Raw genomic sequence first — 21,241 nt, 5'->3', positions numbered from 1 at the left:
CTCAAACCAACCTTTTGGAAGTTTCTCAGTCCCGCTGAAGGCAACCAAAGTAAGAATATGTACCAGTGGAATGTTGACAAGCTCTCTCATGATTAATCCAGGCTCAGGCAGCAGAAGGTTCTTTCTGGACAACACAAGGAAAATGCCCCCCCCCCCCACAGTTTACATTTTAAAGCATAGTTTGTTCCAAAAGGGTTGTCTGCTAATGACTGTTTGTGTCAGCAGCTCCACTGACTCTAAGTATAATCAGGAATTCTCAGACTTGGCTGTAATGATGGACACGGCCAGCTGGTGAGTATCCACTTAGGCCAGTAATGCAAGTGTAGGGCTGGAGGAACAAGGGAAAGAAAATCCCTTTAGAATCCCTTTTAAGACAGTGGTAGAAGGACAATACCAGATGCCTTTTGCAACCATCACTGGATTCCCCGAGGTATAGTTTTCCTGGTCTTCTGAGTCAGCTCACCGTCCCTCCCGCACTCACCCCAGAGCCCTGGGCATATCTAATCATGACTCCTCCCCATTTCTCACTTCCCCCTCCCACATCCATCCCGTTGACAATTCCTACAGATTGTACCAACTCGATATTCCTCGATTTCCTCCCCTCCTTTGAGCTAGTCTCACCCTATCCCAACCTTCCTTTCAGAGACATTCATCTTCTTGGAATGACAGTGGTAACCTCCTGTCTGTTCTTTCTGCCTTGTGTCCTACTGTCCTCTAATCTCTTTTCAGATTGCCTGCCCTACTCAAAAGTCTTCAGTGGCTCTTCATCACATAGAAAAAAATATTCAAATCTAATATGACATAGGAAGGCTTGCTGGACTCTGCCTACCTGTTTAGCCCCATCTGCTACAATCCATGCCTCTAGTTTAGTATTTAGCAACCTGGTTCCCTGTATACAGCCTTCCTGCCTCCATGAATTGTTCCTGCTGTTCTCCCATCTTGGAATGCTTTCCCCTCCTCTCCACCCAGTTAATACCTATCTCAGCTTGATCATCATCTCCTCCTGGGAGCCATCCTGGACCAAAACTCCCACATCTTCCCAAAGTTGCATTAGGTTTACCTCCTCTGGGCTTCTCTATCATTGCACTTACCACCTGGTTTTAAGATTTTTTTCTGCTTGTGTTGGTGTCTCCCTCATTCTTTGGCTTCATGAGTCCACAGAGTCAGCAGCCATGGACTGTCAATTGCAGCAGGTTCTTCCAAAATGTTCTCCTATGCGAATTGCCTTTTCCCACTGGAACAATGTGTCTTGGAGACTTTTCCATGTTAATGTACAGCACTACCTCATTATTTCTATTGGCTACACAGATTTCTAAATCGTGGATGTATGATGGTATATTTAACCATGCCCCAACAATGTATGAGAGAATCCATTTCCCCATACTCTCATCGACACTTACCTTTGAATTTTTACATTTAAGTAGAATAAAAAGGGTATGTCGTTGTTTTAATTTACATGTATTCCACTCTTACTGTTGGTAATGAGAATTTTTCATGTGTTTGTTATTCATTTTCCTCTTCTGTGGCTTTTGTCTATTTTCCTCGTAGGTCATTTTTCTTTTTCTTATTAATTTATAGGAGTTTTAAAAACTATTCTGGTTGTAACTAGTTTGTATCATTGGTCCATTGTATATTTTGCAAATATTTTCTGTGTAGAATAGCTCTACTACCTAGCCATAGTGATTGCTTCAGAATGGGCTTAGGGCTCAAGCTGGTTTATGGCTCAAGGTCTCCATGGTATTTTACTGGACCTAATACAAAATAAGCTCCTCTTTCTTAGACCACCGCCTGTGAGGACCAGGAAAGCCAAGGTTGTTGGAGGCTTCATGCTTCATTAACAAGAAATAGTGTGCAAAGCCAGAACGATCCATCGGATTTCCTTGTTTTTGAAATTAATAAATTCCTTTTTATTTTTTTTGCTTGGCTAGTGTGAATTTGATTCCTTAAATTGCAATCAAAATAATCCTGATGTAATTTTAATAGAAGAAATATAAATTTGGTGTGGTTTCTGCTCTGAGAATATCCTGCAAATGCTATGTACTTCGTGGGAAACTTTGACATTAGCAGGATGAGCACTTTTTTTTTTATGTGAAATTTAGGAATCAGCAGGATGAACAGAGTGGCTGTGGTTTCCATAAGCAGCACTAGGGAAAGCACAGGGTTCCAGAGATTTGGGTGACTATAGATTTATGAGCTAAAGTTAAGCTCAGGATCACCACCAGCTGTTAATAAAGGGAAGTCCAAGGTGAGTGATTCAAGGGGCCTCTATTCAAATGTCCAGGAGGAGGATTTGGGAGTGAGCACTCTCCATCCTCTTCCCCTTTCCCCTAAACTATAGAACAAGCACCGATGGTGCCCATTTTGAATCCAACAGGAGTTGTACCCTCTAGACCAGTGACCCCAGGAAATTATCCCCTACTTCAAATTCCACCACAACCTGAGCCTGAAGGTGACAACAATACTGTGCGAAGCTAAGGGGAGACAAAAGTCTGTTGAGGGAAAGCCAGAATGTGTGGCTGAGGGCTGGTTTAAAATGAATCACTCTATTTCTGTTTTGCATATAAGTTCATTTGTATCATTTTTTTTTTAGATTCCACATATAAGCAATATTCTACGATATTTGTCTTTGTCTGGCTTCACTTAGTATGATAATCTCTAGGTCCATCCATGTTGCTGCAAATGGCATTATTTCATTCTTTTTGATGGCTGAGTAATATTCTATTGTATAAATAAACCACATTTAAAAAATGATACAAACGAACTTACATGCAAAACAGAAATAGACCAACAGACACAGAAAACAAACTTATGGTTACCAAAGGGGAAGTGGGGGAGGAATAAATATAGGAGTTTGAGATTAACAGATGCAAACTATTATATATACAATGGATAAACAACAAGGACCTACTGTATAGCACAGGGAAATATACTCAATATTTTGTAATAGCCTATAAGGAAAAAGAATCTGAAATATATATATATGTATGTATGTATAACTGAATCACTTTTCTGTATATCTGAAACTAACACAACATTGTAAATCAATTATACTTCAATTGAAATAAATAAATAAAAGAAATCAATTGTTGGCTAAGAGAAGCCCCTGGAGAGTGTGGCTTAGGCATGGACACTACAGCAGCTCCCAAAGTGTAGCAGCTGGAGGTTGTCAGTCAATTATGGTCCTTGCAGCAGTTTCTTGGAATCTGGATAGAAAATGGACTCCCATCCTATAATACAACCAAACCCATTCCTTATAAAGCAGGCTCATTCAGACACAGAGAGTGGAGACTGGGTGCCAGCCAGTTATTTGGCTTCTTTCTTGGGCATGTGGAGAGTAAATGGGGCTGATGGCCAGTCTGCCCTTCAGTAAAATGCACTCAGTCACCAGATAAGCTTGTCCTGCCACCTCTGGTATCTCTGCTTCTTCATCTCAAGAGCTGGCCACGAGAGCAAGTAGCACCATGCTGAGCCATATCTCGAACTTGATGCCAGAATTCAACCATACAGCTGCTGGTGAGACCGGCCCCATTCCTGCTGGAGTCAGCACATCCCCCAGTTAGTGCTGTTGGTCTGCACCCTGCTCTCATACATCTGCTGAGGCTTGGCAAGGAGCCCCTTCTAATTATCACAGAGGGCAATGACCTGGTTCTCTGCCTCACTGGTCAGCAGACAGTGGTTCAGAAATGCCACATGGATTGCCCTCTCCAGAAAATTCCTGGGAAGTCAAAGGGATATTCTGGAGTTCTAATTTTACAAATGGATTTAATGTCTGATTAAATATTAGGATGGCAATTAGAGATGCATCAATATTCTGGGAACATATACCTTGTAAAACTGGGAGGGACTCTTAAAATGTTTATTCAATGAATGAATGAATTATATTAACTACCTACTGTCTGCTGAACATTCAGCAGGAATCAATGGAGCAAGAAACAATGTCTGGTGATAGAGTGAATATTATACAATAACATTAATAATTAACTAAATTATAATCTGGAGAGATACATTGTACTGTGAATTTATATAAGAACTGAGCCTGACCTAGTCTTGAGGGCTCAAGAAATGCTTCTCTGAGAAGATGCTAGTGAGGCTTAAACCCTGCAGGATAAGTAAAAGCCAGACAAATAAACTAGGGACATCTGGGAGTGGACCATAACAGGTAGTGGGAGAAGAATGTGGAAATGACCCAGAACATGAAGGATGTGATGTGATGGGAAGAAAAAAGGTCAGTGTGTTTGGAGTACAGAAAGGGTAAAACCTACAGAGGCAGGTAGAGGAGGTCATTCAGGATCTTGTATATTTCAATAAGAACTTCATTCTAAGAGCAGGAATAACTCATGGGAATGTAGATCACAAATAAAGATATAAAAGTGAATCAGCTCTGCTAAGGGGAGAGTGTAGGACAGGAAGCCCTAGAACTGAGCCATGAAACATCCCACCCTTTAAAATTTAGTAGAAGATAAAGAGCTAGAGAAAGAGATTGATAAGGAACAGCTAGTGAGATAGAAAAAAACTGATAGAGTGTCACAAAAGGGAAGGGAAGGGAAGGGAAGAGAGCGTTTCCAGAAGGAGAGCCTACTTTCCAGGACTGTTCTGAATGCTACCGAGAGGTCGAGTAAGAAGGAACGGAAAGGTTTCCATTGAATTTAGCAACATAGAAGTAATTAATGACGTTGATAAAGGGCAGTCTCAGGAAACAGTGGAGAATGAGGTGAGAAATCAGAGTGGTATAGAGAGATGGAAGAGTCAATAAGAGGTGTGAAAATGGAGACAGTAGGGAAATATGATTCCCTCAAGAAGAGTGACTGTGAAGGGATAGAGAAAGTTAAGCAGCTGGAGGGAGAGGCTGGATGAAGACAGAATTGATTTTTCATTTATTTTGAAGGTGTGCTGTGAAGGATCCTGTAGAAAGAAAGAGGTTAAAGACACAGGAGAGAAAAGAGATAATAGACAATTCACGGTCTCAAGGAAACCAGGTGGATAGAATCTTGTAATAGAAGATGAGGAGGAAGGGATAAGTAGGGAAATTTTTGGCAGGAATGGCAAAGAGTTTACTGAGCCCTCATCTGATGACTTCTATCATCTCTATCAAGTAGAAGATGAGGTCGGAGAAGATTTAAAACAGTTACTCTGGAGAAGAAGAGAACACACTGCTGAGATTGTTCAGCATAGAGTCATACTGATTCTCATATACCCTGGTGTAATTTTTTTTCTCTACCAATTCTCAGCTTTATACATAACAGATGTTGAATTGTTAGGTTTACTTGGGGGATGGGGGAAGGAAAGGGTATTTGTCAGTGATATATTAACCCAAGGAAGGAGCATTCCAGAAGAGAGAATGAAGTGTAATGATAGGAAGCAAAGTGGATGTATTGCGTTAGAGACAGTCAACAAACCAGTGATGAAACTGGCAGGACAAAGAAGGCAGGAAATGGACAATGGGAGCAAGCAATGAAAAGGGTGGATTCAGGGATGGGGGTAGGTTTAAACCAGTTTAGGAGTTCATATTGGGAACACAGCCCATGACCCGGGGCCATTTTGCTTATGTGTAGTTAAACTCATTTCTCAGAGTGGAGACGAGCTCTGTAGCTGTTGCCATTCACACGAGGGGCAATGAGGTTGTAACAGTGTAGATGGAGAGAAAAGGATAGATTTAGGACAAGTATGGAAAGGTGAATCAGAAGGATTTGTTCATAAAGACAGATTTCCAACTGGAAAAATTGAGTGAACATAGAAAATGGAGTATTGTATGCTAGCAGGAATTTCCAACAGGTAAATGTATACCTTATATATCTCAGGATGCTGTTTGGGTCCCAAAACAAAATAGATGGCCAAATCAAACAGAATAAAGGAAGATGTACAAAGGTGTAAGGTATTGGGAAACTACAAGAATTAGAGTGGAAACTGTAAACCACTAACAGTCGCCCTTTGCAATTTCTAGGCCTAAGGGTTTAAAGGACAGAAAAACATTTACTGGAACCTAGAGGCAGAGATGACTGTGTTGAGAGAGAGCTTCCTAATAGGAGCGAAGACATTTGGTTGAGGGATTCCGCCAGCTCGTGAGAGTGCCTTTGATTTCTGCAGATTCTCACCATTAGCCAAACCCAACAGGAAACAAGAGGGCAAGAAAGCCCATTGGTAGAATTCAAAGAAGTCAGTTTCCAGGGCTTCCCTGGTGGCGCAGTGGTTGAGAGTCTGCCTGCCGATGCAGGGGACGCGGGTTCGTGCCCTGGTCCAGGAGGATCCCACATGCCGCGGAGCGGCTGGGCCCGTGAGCCATGGCCGCTGAGCCTGCGCGTCCGGAGCCTGTGCTCCTCAACGGGAGAGGCCACAACGGTGAGAGGCCTGCGTCCCGCAAAAAAAAAAAAAAAAAAAAAAAAAAAAGTCAGTTTCCACAGCCACAGAGCAGGGGAGAAATTGGTCTGGAGAACAAATGGAAGGACACCCCAGGAGGCCTCTTTAGGAATTCCAGCTTTACCTGGAGCACAAATGAGATAACAGATAAGAGAGGCATGCCAGTATTCCCATTCGTTGTAACAATTTCTTTTTGAATCATTCAACCATTATGTCATACTTCACCCACCTCTCTACTTGTTCCCAAAGATTGATTACACTGCTTCTATATCAACCACTATTTGCCCCTTTGAAATATATCTTCGTTACTACAATGGGTTACAGGGGCTTTTCCAGACTATGGGTCTACTTCTCTGGCTTTTCTAGACTATGGAACAAAAGTATTCTCTGAGGCCTCTAACCTGTTCATATCCCTGAATTTAGCACTTCTTCCTGGTTCATCGAACCCCTCTGGCAGCATCAAGAGATCAGCCTGAAAATCCAATGCAAAATTCTAATATGGTTACAGTTCAAAGACGCTAAAGTTCCTACATCTGGCTTAAATAGCACTGAGGGAAGAAGTCCTCCACCCTGCCTACTGGGAATGCCAATTTCATCAGCCACCTGCTAGAGGAATGTTTGGAGCTGCCATTATTCTTCAGGTTTCGTCAACCTTGCCTCAATCTTCTGCCACAGGCTGTTCAGCCCCTTAAAGCTGCTGCCGGTGGGATTTTCAAGTAATTAAAAAAATTGTCCACTACACGCCTGTGAGAATGGCCAAAATCTGGAGCACTGACAACACCAAATGCTCGGGAGGATGTGGAGCAACAGGAAGTCACATCCATTGTTGATGGGAATGCTAAATGGTACAGCCATTTCAGAAGACAGTTTGTGATTTCTTACAAAACTTAACATACTCATAACAGATTACCATCTGATCCAGCAATTGCACTCCTTGGTATTTACCCAAAGGAGTTGAAAACTTATGTCCACACAAAAATTTGCACACAGATGTTTATAGCAGCTCTATTCATAATTGTCAAAACTTGGAAGCAACCAAGTTGTTCTTCAGTAGGTGAGTGGATAAATAAACTGTGGTACATCCAAACGATGGAATATTATTCAGTGCTAAAAAGAAATGAGCTGTCAAGCCATGAAAAGTCATGGAGGAAACATAAATGCATATTACTAAGAGAAAGAAGTCAATCTGAAAAGGCTACATACTGTATGATCCAACTATGTGACATTCTAGAAAAGGCACAGCTATAGAGATGGTGAAAAGATCAGTGGTTTTGAGGGGCAGGGAAAGAAGGGAAAAGATGAGTAGGCAGAGCACAGAGGAATTTTAGGGCAGTGAAAATACTCTGTATGATATAATCATGATGGATATATGTCATTATACATCTGTTCAAACCCATATAATGTATGACACCAAGATTGAACCCTAAGGTAAACTATGAACTTTGGATCATTATGATGTGTCAATGTAAGCATCCTTGCTAAAAAACATATCATTCTGGTGAGTGATGTTGATAATGAGACAGGTATGCATGTGTGGGGCAGGGGGTGTATGGGAAATCTCTGTACCTCCTTCTCAATTTTGTTGTAAACCTAAAACTTCTCTAAAAATATAAAGTCTTTTTAAAAAAAATAGTTTAAGTAAAGAGTCAATACGATGATAGTATTCATGTTTTTATAAAAGTTTTATTATAAATATTGAAAAATTATGACAACTACAGATGTCCTTTTATGACCAAGAACTAGTTATAAAAACATCTTTGCAAGGAAGGCATTATACTCTATAGTGAAGTTGTTTTGTTTTGTTTTAATTCAGTATTTGAAATTCTTCCTATGTTTGTGCGAGTTTTGGTAGGAGGAAAGTCTATGCTGTCCCTACAAAAGCTAAGAAAAGCGAATACTTACTCTTGTGAACCTGCTAGCTGGGTATGTATGGTAAGTGACCTAAGCTCAGACCATCAGACGCCTTTGCTGGGACTGTGAATCTGGAGCAAGTGTCACAAAAAAAGAGGTAATTAGAATTCACGCCAGTGGTGGTGGCATCAAGTGTTCAGTGGCAGTGGTGCCAAGGGCAGCATGCGGCCATGGCAGTGTCTTAGCAGTATCCAGTGTCTAGCGATGGCAGTGCCAGTGCCCAGCGTTCAGCTGCAGAGCTGTGTCATCCTGACCAGGCTGTTCCTCTGCTGAGATCGTGGCCCAAGTGCTTGCCACCTGACTGCCTTAGGTTCCTGCCTGGCTCTTCAGTGTTCCCCAGGATTCCATAAGCTACCCAATATCCTTCCCCCAAGTTCCCTTTCTCCTAAATAAACCAGTCATTTGTTGTTGATTGCAACAATAAATGTCTATTTTGAAGAAAAGAAAATTAAAGCTTCGAAAGGTTGAAAATGTGTCCAAAGTTTTGTAACTAGTAAATGGAGGCAGAATTCTAATACAGGTCTGTCTGGCTTCTAAATATGATTCCTGCCCATCTCAGCCCCCAAACCACTGCATCTACAATGTGGATACAGTATACGCTTCATATGACAGGTGGCTGTTTTAATGGCCAAACAAGCGTAGAGGTTGAACTAGTCAAGGTAAGTGGTGATTTTATCTTCTCTGATGAATACAAACTGAGAAATCAGGGAAACAGCAAACATGGTTATACAGTGACTCTGGAAGAAGGATGGGGATGGCAAATGCTGTCCCAAGATCACATTGGACATGTCCTGCCGTATGAAGGTGAGTCATCTGGGGTTCTTTACGAATTGGTGTGAACGGTCATAGTAAGCAGGCTGGCTTAGAAGGTGACCCAAGATGTATACATGACTACAGATGAGATCAGTCAGGTTTTTGGTGGGACTTAGCCAATAAACTTGGGAGGCAGGTAAGTACATGCCTCCTCCCCTCTGGGACCAAAACTAACTTCCTCAGCAGGCAAAACTTAAATATTCCTGAACTTCTAGGAGACCAGACGGTCCATGCAGGGCTTTCCTCCAAGTCACTGCTTCCCTTCTACTTCCTGGTGCCTATTCAAACCAAACCAAACCAACGAACAAACAAACCCCAAAACCTCAGTACTTACTGCCTTCAAACTTAATCTCATCCTGCAAAGTAGTCCCGTTTTCTATGGAGATGCAGGAGGTAATGACTTATCTGTAACAGCTGGAGATGGTAGCATCAGGAATTACTGGCCCTAGAAACCTGGAGTTTCTCCACCGAATTACTATCATTTGTGTTCACCCATTGCTTTTGCCACTCACAGGATTGTGAATAGGAGACTTAATTATTGGATTTTAACTACTTAGCCTACTGTCATCAATATTGACTATGAATTTCTTGTGCATCTATCTACCTATCTTGGTGTATGAGTGAAACCAAGGGCAATTATCAGTTAGTTAGCCATTAATAAATACTAAACTGTGACCTGCCTTCACTGGATCAAGCTTGCTTTAATTTGGTTTTTTACAAAAACTCACATTTCCTCCAAGGGTCACGTAGCCTAAACAACGAGATGTTTGCCCAAGTTGTTTTTCTGGAAACTTGGAGTCAGCTGTGTCTCGTTTGAGCTTAAGCCTGAAAAGACTGGTTGGGACCACTGACCCTCCAACTGGGCATGCGCGGGTGTCCGCTCTGTGACCTTTTGACGTCAGAGGGCCAGGAGCTCCACCCTCAGAACGTGCCGGCGCCACTCTTCTGGAGGTGCGGCCCGTGAAGAAGCCGGTAGCTTAGCTGCGCCTGTGAGAACTAGAAGTGCCTCAGCTGTTTATTATCTCCAATCACCTTTCCCCACTTTCCCCACGCCCCAGCTTTATCCCATAAATATCCCGAGCCCTTCAGCCTTGCCAACGCGGATTTGAGAGTCGTTCACCCATTTCCTCGTTTGGCTGCCTCGTGAATAAACCCTTTCTCTGCTGCAAACTTTGGCATCTCAGGGTCTGGCTTGCTGCACTTCTGGTGAGTGAACCTGGTTCGGTGACATTAACACCTAATTTGTCAGGCAAGTTTACAAACGATGGAGAGGTTTTGGGGGTTTGTTTTCGTCTTAGTGTATAGAAGCGTGTATTTCCCCCTCCACCAGGACCTCAGTTTTACTTCAGTCCTATGTATGTACCCTTAGTTCAGGTAATCTTGCTTAGAGCTAGAGATCTAGACGCTAAAGGAGAACTATTTGTAATAGTGTTTCATTTACTCCTAACGGCAATTTGTGAAGATGAAAAAGAACAAGGCACAGGGGCTTCCCTGGTGGCGCAGTGGTTGAGAGTCCGCCTGCCGATGCAGGGGACACGGGTTCGTGCCCCGGTCCGGGAAAATCCCACGTGCCGCGGAGCGGCTGGGTCCGTGAGCCATGGCCGCTGAGCCTGCGCGTCCGGAGCCTGTGCTCCACAACGGGAGAGGCCACAGCAGTGAGAGGCCCGCGTACCACAAAAAAAAAAAAAAAAAAAAAAAAAAAAAGGCACAGTTTTAGCAGAACTATTGTCCCCCAAGATAATGTGTGGTCTCTACATTTAAGGTAAACCCAATGAAATTCCGGTAGTATTTTTGGAAGTAGGAGAACTGATTTTTTTTTTTTTTTTTTTTTGCGGTACTCTCACTGCTGTGGCCTCTCCCGCTGCGGAGCACAGGCTACAGACGCGCAGGCCCAGCGGCCATGGCTCACGGGCCCAGCCGCTCCGGGGCATGCGGGTTTCTCCCGGACGGGGCACGAGCCCGTGTCCCCTGCATCGGCAGGCGGGCTCTCAACCACTGCGCCACCAGGGAAGCCCAGGAGAACTGATTTTTAGGATGCGTATGTGGAAACTAAATAAGCAAAAATGATCAAGGAAAGTTGTTGAAAAAATAGACTAACAAGGGGTAATTTGCCTAGCAAATGTTGAAACACATTGTAAAAGCTATAATAATTAAAATAGTGTAGTACTAGGCTATAAATAGATCAATGGAAATTGAATAAATGATAGATGACATTTTAAACCAGTGGGAAAAGATAACTTCTATCAACTGGGTAGCCATCTAAAAAATTAATTATATATATATACCTCATAGATTACACCAAAGTAAAAAATTATGTATGTTCCTCATATATTACACCAAAGTAAAATTCTAAAACAATTAAAAGTAGTAGAAGAACGCATGAAAAAAATGTGTGTGTATATTCTTGTGGGAAAAGTCATGTGATACAAAACCTACAAGTCCTATAAGGATGAATACATTTGACCACATAAAGTTTTCACATCTACCTTGGAAAACATATTGCCAAAAGGCAAATATCAAAAAGGAAAAAAGAAGACTTCCTAAGCTAATAGATATCTCAGTATGTATCTTACTTGAATTTTCCTCAGCATATGACAATATTGGCCAGTTGTTTTTACTCGAAGTTCTTTTTCACTTGGGTTTTCTGCATAGTGCTCTTTCTTGTTATTTTTTGTTGTCACCCTCATAAAACCGTTTCTTTCCCATGTAGAATTAAAATTTTCTTCCCAACATTAAGTCCTTGGCATTCCTCTTTTGCACACATATTCTGAGTGGTTTTAGCCATTTTACAGCATTAGACAACCTCTATACATGTATGACTCCTACACCTGTATCTTTGAATTAAATCTCTTTTTTGGAGACACCTGCATATGTGATCACCTACCTGGCTGCCCCACAGCAACTGAAACTTGACGGTTGAGATATAATATTTTTAATCTTAAAACCATTTAATATTCAACTAGAATTAACAGTGAGATCAGAGAGGACAGAAAACCTTCAAACTTTGCTTTTTCTCCTCATCACTGCAAGGGGCTCTTTAAGACGAAAATGTCATTTACAGACCATATCTCCATAATGGCTTTCTACTGTTCTCATCTGAGCTAAAATAGTTCTGGAAACCCACATATCTCCAGAAACTAGACCTAGTTCCAAACTCATAAATGAAGGTGCCAGTGGGAAAGTTGGAGAATACATGTTTCCTCTTATTGATGAGTTCTATAAAGGCAAGTATTTTAGTGACTGGCGTATGGAATGTGTTTAATAAATAAGAGTTGAACGTAAATTAATAACTTTCAAGTTGATGTGGCTCTAAATTACCTGTAAAACGTGATTTTCAATGTTAAAGTTTCCTTAGAGTAAGTTAATAACAGACCAAGAGATAGTCCTGTACAGCTGTCTGTATCTTTAAGTAAGACAGTCTCTGTTGTTTGTCCCCTGTATGCCCCCATCCCTGGTAGTGGGAAGTTACTTTGGGGAGTTGTGGGAGACAGCTTGGGAAGGTGTTATGATTTCAGAGCTGATTAAATCTGACACAAAACCTTTTCCCAAAGCTCTCAAGACCTGGAGTCTAAATTTCTACCGACCAAAAGATCTGTCTTCATTTAAATGAATCCAAGATCCTAGTAATAGAGGAAATTGGTCCTAAGTCCCTACAGCATCAGTATGTCCAATACTAAACTCATCATCTTCCCTGAAATGTGGGAATTCCTTTATCTCTTGTTTCAGTCAATATCACCATCTTCTACTCAGCTTCTCAAGCCATTAAGCTGTGAATCATCCCTGACACCCTTTTTTTCCCCCTTAACCTTAAATTGAATGTGAATCTTATCAGATTTACATTCTGAAGTCCTTTCTAGTTTGTCCCTTTCTCAGTGCTCTCACTGCCTAACTTTAAGCCCTCTTTAATTTATTGTCTGTTCACTACAGCAGCCCCCTAATGGGTCTGCCAATCATTTCTCTCCAACAATGTCAGAGTTCCTTCTGAAATGTGGCCACTTTGTTCTCCTGCCCAGAATATTTTATGGCTTCCCACTGTTTTGGGGGGTAAACTCCACACTCCCTAGCGTGGCAAACCTCTGTTCCCCTCTCCTCCCTCTTCTCTCATCCTCCCTCTTTGAGGAGTAACTGTAGTGCCTTGAAATCACCACATTCTTTCTGGCCTCTCTGCCTTTTTTTTTTTTTTAAAGGGCCTCTTTTTATTAATTTATTTAATTTATTTTTTTGCTGTGTTGGGTCTTCGTTTCTGTGCGTGGGCTTTCTCTAGTTGTGGTAAGAGGGGGCCACTCTTCATCGCGGTACGCGGACCTCTCACTATCGCGGCCTCTCGTTGTGGAACACAGGCTCCAGATGTGCAGGCTCAGTAGTTGTGGCTCACGGGCCCAGTTGCTCCGCGGCATGTGGGATCCTCCCAGACCAGGGCTCGAACCCGTGTCCCTTGCATTAGCAGGCAGATTCTCAACCACTGCGCCACCAGGGAAGCCCCTCTCTGCCTTTTAACATGGCTTCCTTTCTGCTGAAATGTAACTCTTCTGCTTTTTTTTTTTTTTTTTTCCTAGCCAGTCACGGCTTGTCCTTCAAGATTCTGCCTGGTTCTTACCTCCCTAAGAAGTCTCGTTTGATGACTCGACCAAGGTAGGATGCCCTCTTCTTTGTTCTCATCAGTGCTCCGACCCTGTGCTCCCCTCTCTCTATATCACAACACACTGTACAATAGATTCTTACCTGCTCTTGAATGTGAGCTTATCGAAGGCTGTTTTTTTTATCTTTTATCTTTGTGATTCCTGTGCCCAGCAGAGTTCCTGACGTATTGTACCCCTGGTACCTATTTTATGATGAGAGAGGAATAAATGAAACAATATCCTCCTTTCTCCCTAGGAATTTTAGGCCTTGGCGGTGGGTTCTTTTGACACAGGAGTGAAGCATTAAAAGGGATTTCCTTGGGCTTTCCTGGTGGCGCAGTGGTTGAGAGTCTGCTTGCCGATGCAGGGCACACGGGTTCGTGCCCCGGTCCGGGAGGATCCCGTGTGCCGCAGAGCGGCTGGGCCCGTGAGCCATGGCCGCTGAGCCTGCGCGTCCGGAGCCTGTGCTCCGCAGCGGGAGAGGCCATGGCAGTGAGAGGCCCGCGTACCGCAAAAAAAAAAAAAAAAAAAAAAAAAGGGATTTCCTTGGCTTTCATAGGTTGTATTTTTTTCCTTTCCTCCAGAGGAGCCTTTGGAGTGTTAGGTCATGCAGGATTGCATTTTGCAGCTTGGGGAAATGATGGTTTGAAGGCATACTCAACACTGGAGAGAAAACAGGACTGGAGTCACAGGGCTGTATGCTTGAAGTCTATGCTTTTGGTAGAGAAGAAGGATAATCTATGTTACTGTATTTACCCAGATCATTAGGGAAAAAAATGGCAGGCAGGAATTCTGGGCATATCCTGTGTACAGGAAAAGAGTGAATTTGATTTGGGCGTTCTCTGGCCTTTATCATTTGGGAACCTGAGGGTAGTGGTAAGCAAATGTCCTCCTTCAGTTCCTCTTATAACAAAACTAGTACCTGTGTGCCCTGTAAGCTGCCCCTCTGTATTGTCATCTCTTCTGCTTTTCCTCAATCTTATCTTCATCCAGAGTTTCCTGAGACAGAGGGGCACAGAGAAGACCATAAACCATCATTTAAGCCCCTTACAAGGATGACAGAGTCATCCCTGTTTCTCACCACCTGTCTCCTTCCTTCTTCCTCATCATCATAACTGGTGTGTTCCAGATTCCTACCACATATTCCTCAAAAACATTAGATCTATTTTCAGGGGACTGTGGAAAAGATTGGAGAACACTGAACTAGACCACCTCCAAAGGAAACATCCCATTTTAAAAGCTTTATTTCTCAATTTAGTTCCAACCATCAGCACTGTTTACATATTCTGACCATGCCTTAGAGACGTATAATTCAATTCAGTTCAACAGGTCATTGCGAGGCCTCATGCCAGGCACTGGAATCCAAAAGAAACATCGACAACTGCTTCCACTAGGCCATGTGGCAATGTAAGGAGAGAAGTTCTTGGCAGGGCTGGGAGCACTGCCCGAACAGTGGGGGAGTGTTTTGACAGCCTCTTAGATAGCCCCCAAACAGGGAGTGCCCTTTTGTAATCCCCTTTCCTAGAGTGTGGTCTGGATTTAATGACTCACTTCTAATGAATAAAACACAGCAGAAGCAATGGTATGTCACCTCTGATATTAGGTTATAAAAAGACTGCTCCTTCACTGGGATATTAGAATAACAGGACTTGGTGAGGTAAGGAGGAATAAAAATGATGTTCAGGGTTTTAGATTGAATACCTGGATGGATGGGGTGTCATTTACTAAGATACTGAAGACTGGATTTTTTTTAGAAAGGGAAAAAAAACAGCTTAAGAAGGAAAATGTTCTTAAGCATGATTTTGGTTTTCGATGTGAAGTTTGAGAAGTCTGTGTGACACACAAATAAAAATGTCTGCTAAACAGGTTAGATTTAGGCCTGAAGTTCAGAAGAAAAGTTTGGGCTTCCATGTAAATTCAGGAGTTTTCAGCATGTTGATGTTGTTTAATCATAAGACAGCAGAGATCGTCATGGAAAAGTGTAGCTGGAGCAAATTTGAGACCCCAGGACTGAGCTCTTAGGAATACCAACTTTTAGAGGCTGTACTGAAAAGAGTAAGTTAATAAGGCAGAAGAGAGTGAGAAACAATTGCCAGACAAGTTGGAAAAGCAGGTGTGTGCATTCTTGTGGGAAGAAGGAAGCTCCTAGCAGGAGGGAGTGGTTAATTCTGTCAAATGCTGCTGATGGGTGAGGGAGTTTAGGGGTGGGAAGTGTCCATCTGATTTCGCCACATGGTGGTTGGTGGTGACCTTGTCAGGAATATTTCAAACATGCACGGTTAAGGGCTAACATGAGCACGGAAGAAAATCGCAGACAGCAATTCACATGCTGAATTCTTAGATCTCTGTGTTTATTAAATTTCAGTTTGATTTAATTTGATTTATGAAATCCTGATTTCCAAAAAAGAAAGCATAATATATTTGAACTGTTGACACCATATTGAAAGTAGCTTTGGCATTTGCTTGCCGAAATTGCTAGCTTTCATTTTTGCCAGGTGACTAAACAATGAGAAAATGAATATAGTCAGCACTCCCTTCTCCTTGCCTAGCAATAGTTGCTAGTTGCACACACAGACTATGACAGTGCTTCTTTATGTGGTTGAATTCAGTCATCTTAAACAAATTGGACAAGGTGCTAGATACATCTTCTAGTGTTTTCTATAAACAGCGCAGTACCCTTATAGTGACGTGCTGGATTAATAAGGGCTCAGGAAGTGTGTACTAATGTCCAAATGGCCTGGAAAGAATTTTCCAGTTTTGAAAGACATACCATCTCAGGGACAGAGATGCCCTGAGCATCATTTAGCCCCTCAGCAGCTTAGCAGCACCAAATAACGCTCAGAAGATTACGCTGCACACTGAATCAGTATGACGTGGTCGGTGTATTCACAGTCTGATTTTGCAGTGGTCTCTTTGAGCTGTTGCAAGGATTAGTAAATACGGTTTTTGCATAACCCTGACACCCTCAGGAGATTTAATTTAATAAAAATATAAACCCACAGATAAGTCTTATTTTGTAATGTCCTGGTAATCACCAGGATTAGGGTGGGCAGACCAGCCATACCTCTGGCCCTTTTGCAAAGCCTGGATGTGTGTGGCCTATGGGCCAGAGGACAGGTTGCTTTTGGTTAGCCCAGGGCAAGGGCCAGACTGAACTGTGCAGACTAGGGAAAGTTCTGGAGATTTTGAGTAGCGGTTTACATAGGGCTTTAGAAATTATTACAGTACATACTGAAGGAGACATTTTCTGTGATTTTCTAACTTTGCGAGTGAAGTAATATTTTTGAGATGTTTCTTTGTCAGTGGTCTAATAAAACCGTTGTTAGTTGTACTTCTCTGGATTAGGAAATATTCAAAGACTGCAATAGTCTGATGTGATTTTTAGGCACTCTTTGTTGGCTGACTTTTTCTTTTTAAAAATCTTTTTCTGTCTTTAGCCATTCATAGTAAAAAATAAATAAATAAATAAATAAGAAAAAGAAAACAATCATAAAACATTAAGAACAATAAAAACAGTAGTCAGTCATTTAATAGTAGTGCCCAGACTTAGCAAACAAACATCATTGCCATGTTTGTACATTTATTTCTCAACTTCTTTCACATTACACATAGAATATATGTTAAAGTTTGAAGAACACTGCACATTGTTTTGTGTACATTTCTACCAACATTGATTATTACGGATTTTATTCTAACATACAGATATACTATTAATACCATCTGTGCAATCGTTCACGCAGTTTAGTTATTTCCAATTCCTAACCGTAGAAGTAAAATATCAGCATCTCATCCATTCTTGTTCTTGTGATCCTCTGACCTTTAGATAAATATAGGAACGGAATTACTGAGTCTAAGTACGTGAATATTTATGAAGCCCTTGATATATGTTTCCAAATTTCCTTCCAGATATTTTTACCAGTGTCACCAATTTTCACTCTATCATGATATCATTTTTGAACTATCTATGATAATTTTTTTCTTCCAGTTTTGTTGAGATATAGTTTACATACAGCACTGTGTAAGTTTAAGGTGTACAGCATAATGATTTGACTTACGTACACCATGAAATGATTATCAGAATAAGTTTAGTGAACATTCATCATCTCATACAAAATGAAAGGAAAACAATTTTTTTTCCTTATAATGAGAACTCTTAAGATTTACTGTCTTAACAACATTTATATAGAACATACAGCAGTGTTAATTATATTAATCATGCTGTACATTTCATCCCTAGTACTTATTTATGTTATAACTGGAAGTTTGTACCTTTTGACCACCTTGATCCAATTCCCTCTCCCCAACCCCTGCCTCTGGTAAGCACAAATCTGGTCTTCTTTTCTATAAGTTTTTTTTGTTAGCTTGTTTGTTTTTGAAGAATAATTGACCTACAACACTACATTAGTTCCTGGTGCACAACAAAGTGATTCACTATTTCTATACATTGCAAGATGATCATGAAGCTAATTCTAGTTAGCATCTGTCACCGTACAAAGATATTACATTATTGTTGACTGTATCCTCCACACTGTACATTTCATACCCATGACTCATGTATTTTGTAACTGGAAGTTTGTACCTCTTAATCTCCCTCACCTATTTTTCTCATCCCCCAACTCCCCTCCCCTCTGGCAACCATCTGTTTGTTCTCTGTATCTATGACTCTGTTTCCATTTTGTTATGTTTGTTCATTTGTTTTTTAGACTCCACATGTAAGTGAAATCATATAATCTTTGGCTTTCTGTCTATGATAATTTGATGGGTAAAATAGGTATCTTGTGTTGTTTTATGTGTGAAATGTAATCTTTTGCAGTATGTATATTGGCTGTTAATACTTCTTCTATTGTAAATTGTGTGAGCTTGTTCTTAGTCTATTTTTCCTCTAAGATGTTTGTCTTTTTCTTATTTAATTTATAAGATCTGTATATATTAAGAACTTAAAGTATTATATGCATTGTTGATCTAGTCCTCATTTATTCAGTTTGCCTTTTATGACTGAAAAAAATGTTTTAAATTTTTATAAAACTTAATCTATCAGACCTTTTCCTTGTGCCCACTACCCAGGCCCTGCTTTTATGTTCATAAAAGCTCTCTGGATTCCAAGAAAAGATAATAACAACCTACATTGTTTTCTAGACCAACTAAGAGTTTATTATCTTTATATTAAAATTTTCAATCAATCCAGAATTTTCCTTAGCATCATGGAAAGTAGAAATATGACATTATTTTTTAAAGTATCAATTATTAAATAATCTCTTTATTAACTAATCCATTTATTAAATCTCCATTTATTAAATTAAATTTAATAATTGATTAAATAATAAATAATCTCCATTTATTAAAAAGTAATCTCTTATTTATCCCATTTACCTGAGATCTCATCTTTTTAGTGTATTAAATTCTTGAGGACAATAAGATGGTAAGGAAGGGAAAGGCAAAAAGGAATTACTTTGAAGGGTGATGAAGATGATTGCATGGAGCACTATGTTAAACATATCCTGGAACAACTGTAGGATCAGAATGGAGTGCCATGATTGATTACTAAGGACTCCCATGAGCACATATGTGAGAGGGGAACAGGAAAGATGCTTTATATTTGTACATTGTGTTTCATTGATGTCTATTCTTCACCCACTATCATATATGTATGTAGCTTCATGCACCTAAAATATATATAAAGAATATATATAGCAAAAAATTATAGAATTATAATTTATATAAAATTATAGAAATATAATTATAATTTAATTTATAATAAAAATTATAGAATTACTATGAGAAATTGGCAAATCCACAACTATTATAGAACCATTTCAACCACTGTGGAAGATTTTAACACACCTCTTTGTAATTGATAATTCAAGTAGAAAAATTGTAGGTTTTTTCCAGTTTTATTGAGATATAATTGACAAATTGTAGTATATTTAGAGTGTATAGCATGATGATTTGATATGTGTATACATTGTGAAATGATTTCTACTACCAAGGTAATTAACGTATCCATCACTTCACAGTTACCTTTTTTTTTTCGATGAGAAAGCGTAAGACTTACTCTGTTAGTACATTTCAAGTATGCAATACAACATTGTTAACTATGGTCATCATGCTGTACATTAGATCCTCAGAGCTTACTCATCTTATAACTAAAAGTTTATACTGTTTTACCAACCTCTCCCCACTTTTTCCACCCCCACAAATACAGTGTTTGTCTTTCTCTGTCTCACTTACTTTGCTTACCGGAATGTCCTCCAGGTTCATCCAGGTTGTCAAAAATGGCTGTATTTCCTTCTTCTTTTTTTTTTTTTTAATTGACAAGCTGGAATTTATTAAAATTAAAGCCTGCTCTGCAAAAGACAATGTTTTTTAGGGCAGTGAAATTATTATGTATTATATTATAATGATGGATACATGTCATTATACATTTGTCCAGATCCTTGGTCCACAGCACCAAGAGTGAACCCTAAGGTAAACTGCAGACTTTGGGTGATTATGATTTGTCAATATCGATTCATCCTTGTTAAAGAATGTATCATTCTGGTGAGTGATGTTGATAATGGGGGAAGTTATGCACATGTAGGGACAGAAGGTATTTGGAAAATCTCTTTACCTTCTTCTCAATTTTTCTTTCTTTTTTTTTTTTTTTTTTTGCGGTACGCGGGCCTCTCACTGTTGTGGCCTCTCCCGTTGCGGAGCACAGGCTCCGGACGCGCAGGCTCAGCGGCCACGGCTCACGGGCCCAGCCGCTCCGCGGCATGTGGGATCTTCCCGGACCGGGGCACGAACCCGCCTCCCCTGCATCGGCAGGCGGACTCTCAACCACTGCGCCACCAGGGAAGCCCCCTTCTTCTCAATTTTGATGTAAACCACAAACTGCTCTAAAAAATAGTCTTTAAAAAATGGTAATAAAACTTTCTCATAGAGTGATGAAGTTAAAAGGGGATGATGTATTTTGTGAACAAGGGCAATATCTAGCTCATAATAAACTAGCATTCATAATTGTTAATTCCTTTCCCCAGCTTTATTCTCCAAATAGGATGAACAGGCATTGTACCAGTTCTCTTTTTCTAGTTTACTAATTCTATATTCCAGGTATAATGAAATGTATAAATGATGAACATTAATGTTCACATATTTCAAAAAATGAGTGCAAATTATTTTACAATTAGCATGGTATAAAATAGATTAATGGGAGAATACTATAAATAAGAAATCTTCCTCTAATTTCACTACATAGAAAAAAAGACAACGTCAAGATAATGAGAAGACAAGCCACAAAGTGTTAGAAAATATTTGCAAAGGACACATCTGACGAAGGACTGCTACCCAAAATACACAAAGAGCTCCTAAAACTCAATGATAAGAAAACAAACAACCCAATCCAAAAGTGGGCCAAAGACCCTAACAGACACCTAGCAAAGAGGATACACAGATGGCAAATTAAGAATATGAAAAATCTGTTTTACATAATATGTTTTCAGAGAAATGCAAATTAAAACAGCAGTGAGATGCCACTACACACCTATTAAAATGTCCAAAGTCCTGGA

General features: G+C 40.4%; 1 protein-coding gene across 6 annotated transcripts in view; it reads right to left on the bottom strand.

Moving 5' to 3' along the window:
- Positions 1–90, bottom strand: part of MUSK (muscle associated receptor tyrosine kinase) — a gene marked incomplete at its 5' end in the record, with an annotated part of 88,343 nt that extends 88,253 nt beyond the window's left edge. For all 6 annotated transcript variants that reach the window (XM_082630440.1, XM_082630438.1, XM_082630436.1 and 3 more), the window contains one exon: positions 12–90. In XM_082630440.1, the coding sequence (XP_082486566.1) occupies positions 12–90 (79 nt within the window). The remainder of the gene's footprint in view (positions 1–11) is intronic.
- Positions 91–21,241: the final 21,151 nt, after the last annotated feature.

Source organism: Mesoplodon mirus (genome assembly GCF_964341445.2).
Source record: "Mesoplodon mirus genome assembly, chromosome: 1".
Lineage (NCBI taxonomy): Eukaryota > Metazoa > Chordata > Mammalia > Artiodactyla > Ziphiidae > Mesoplodon > Mesoplodon mirus.
Note: the sequence above shows the minus strand (reverse complement) of the source record. Positions and strands in the feature narration are given on the sequence as shown.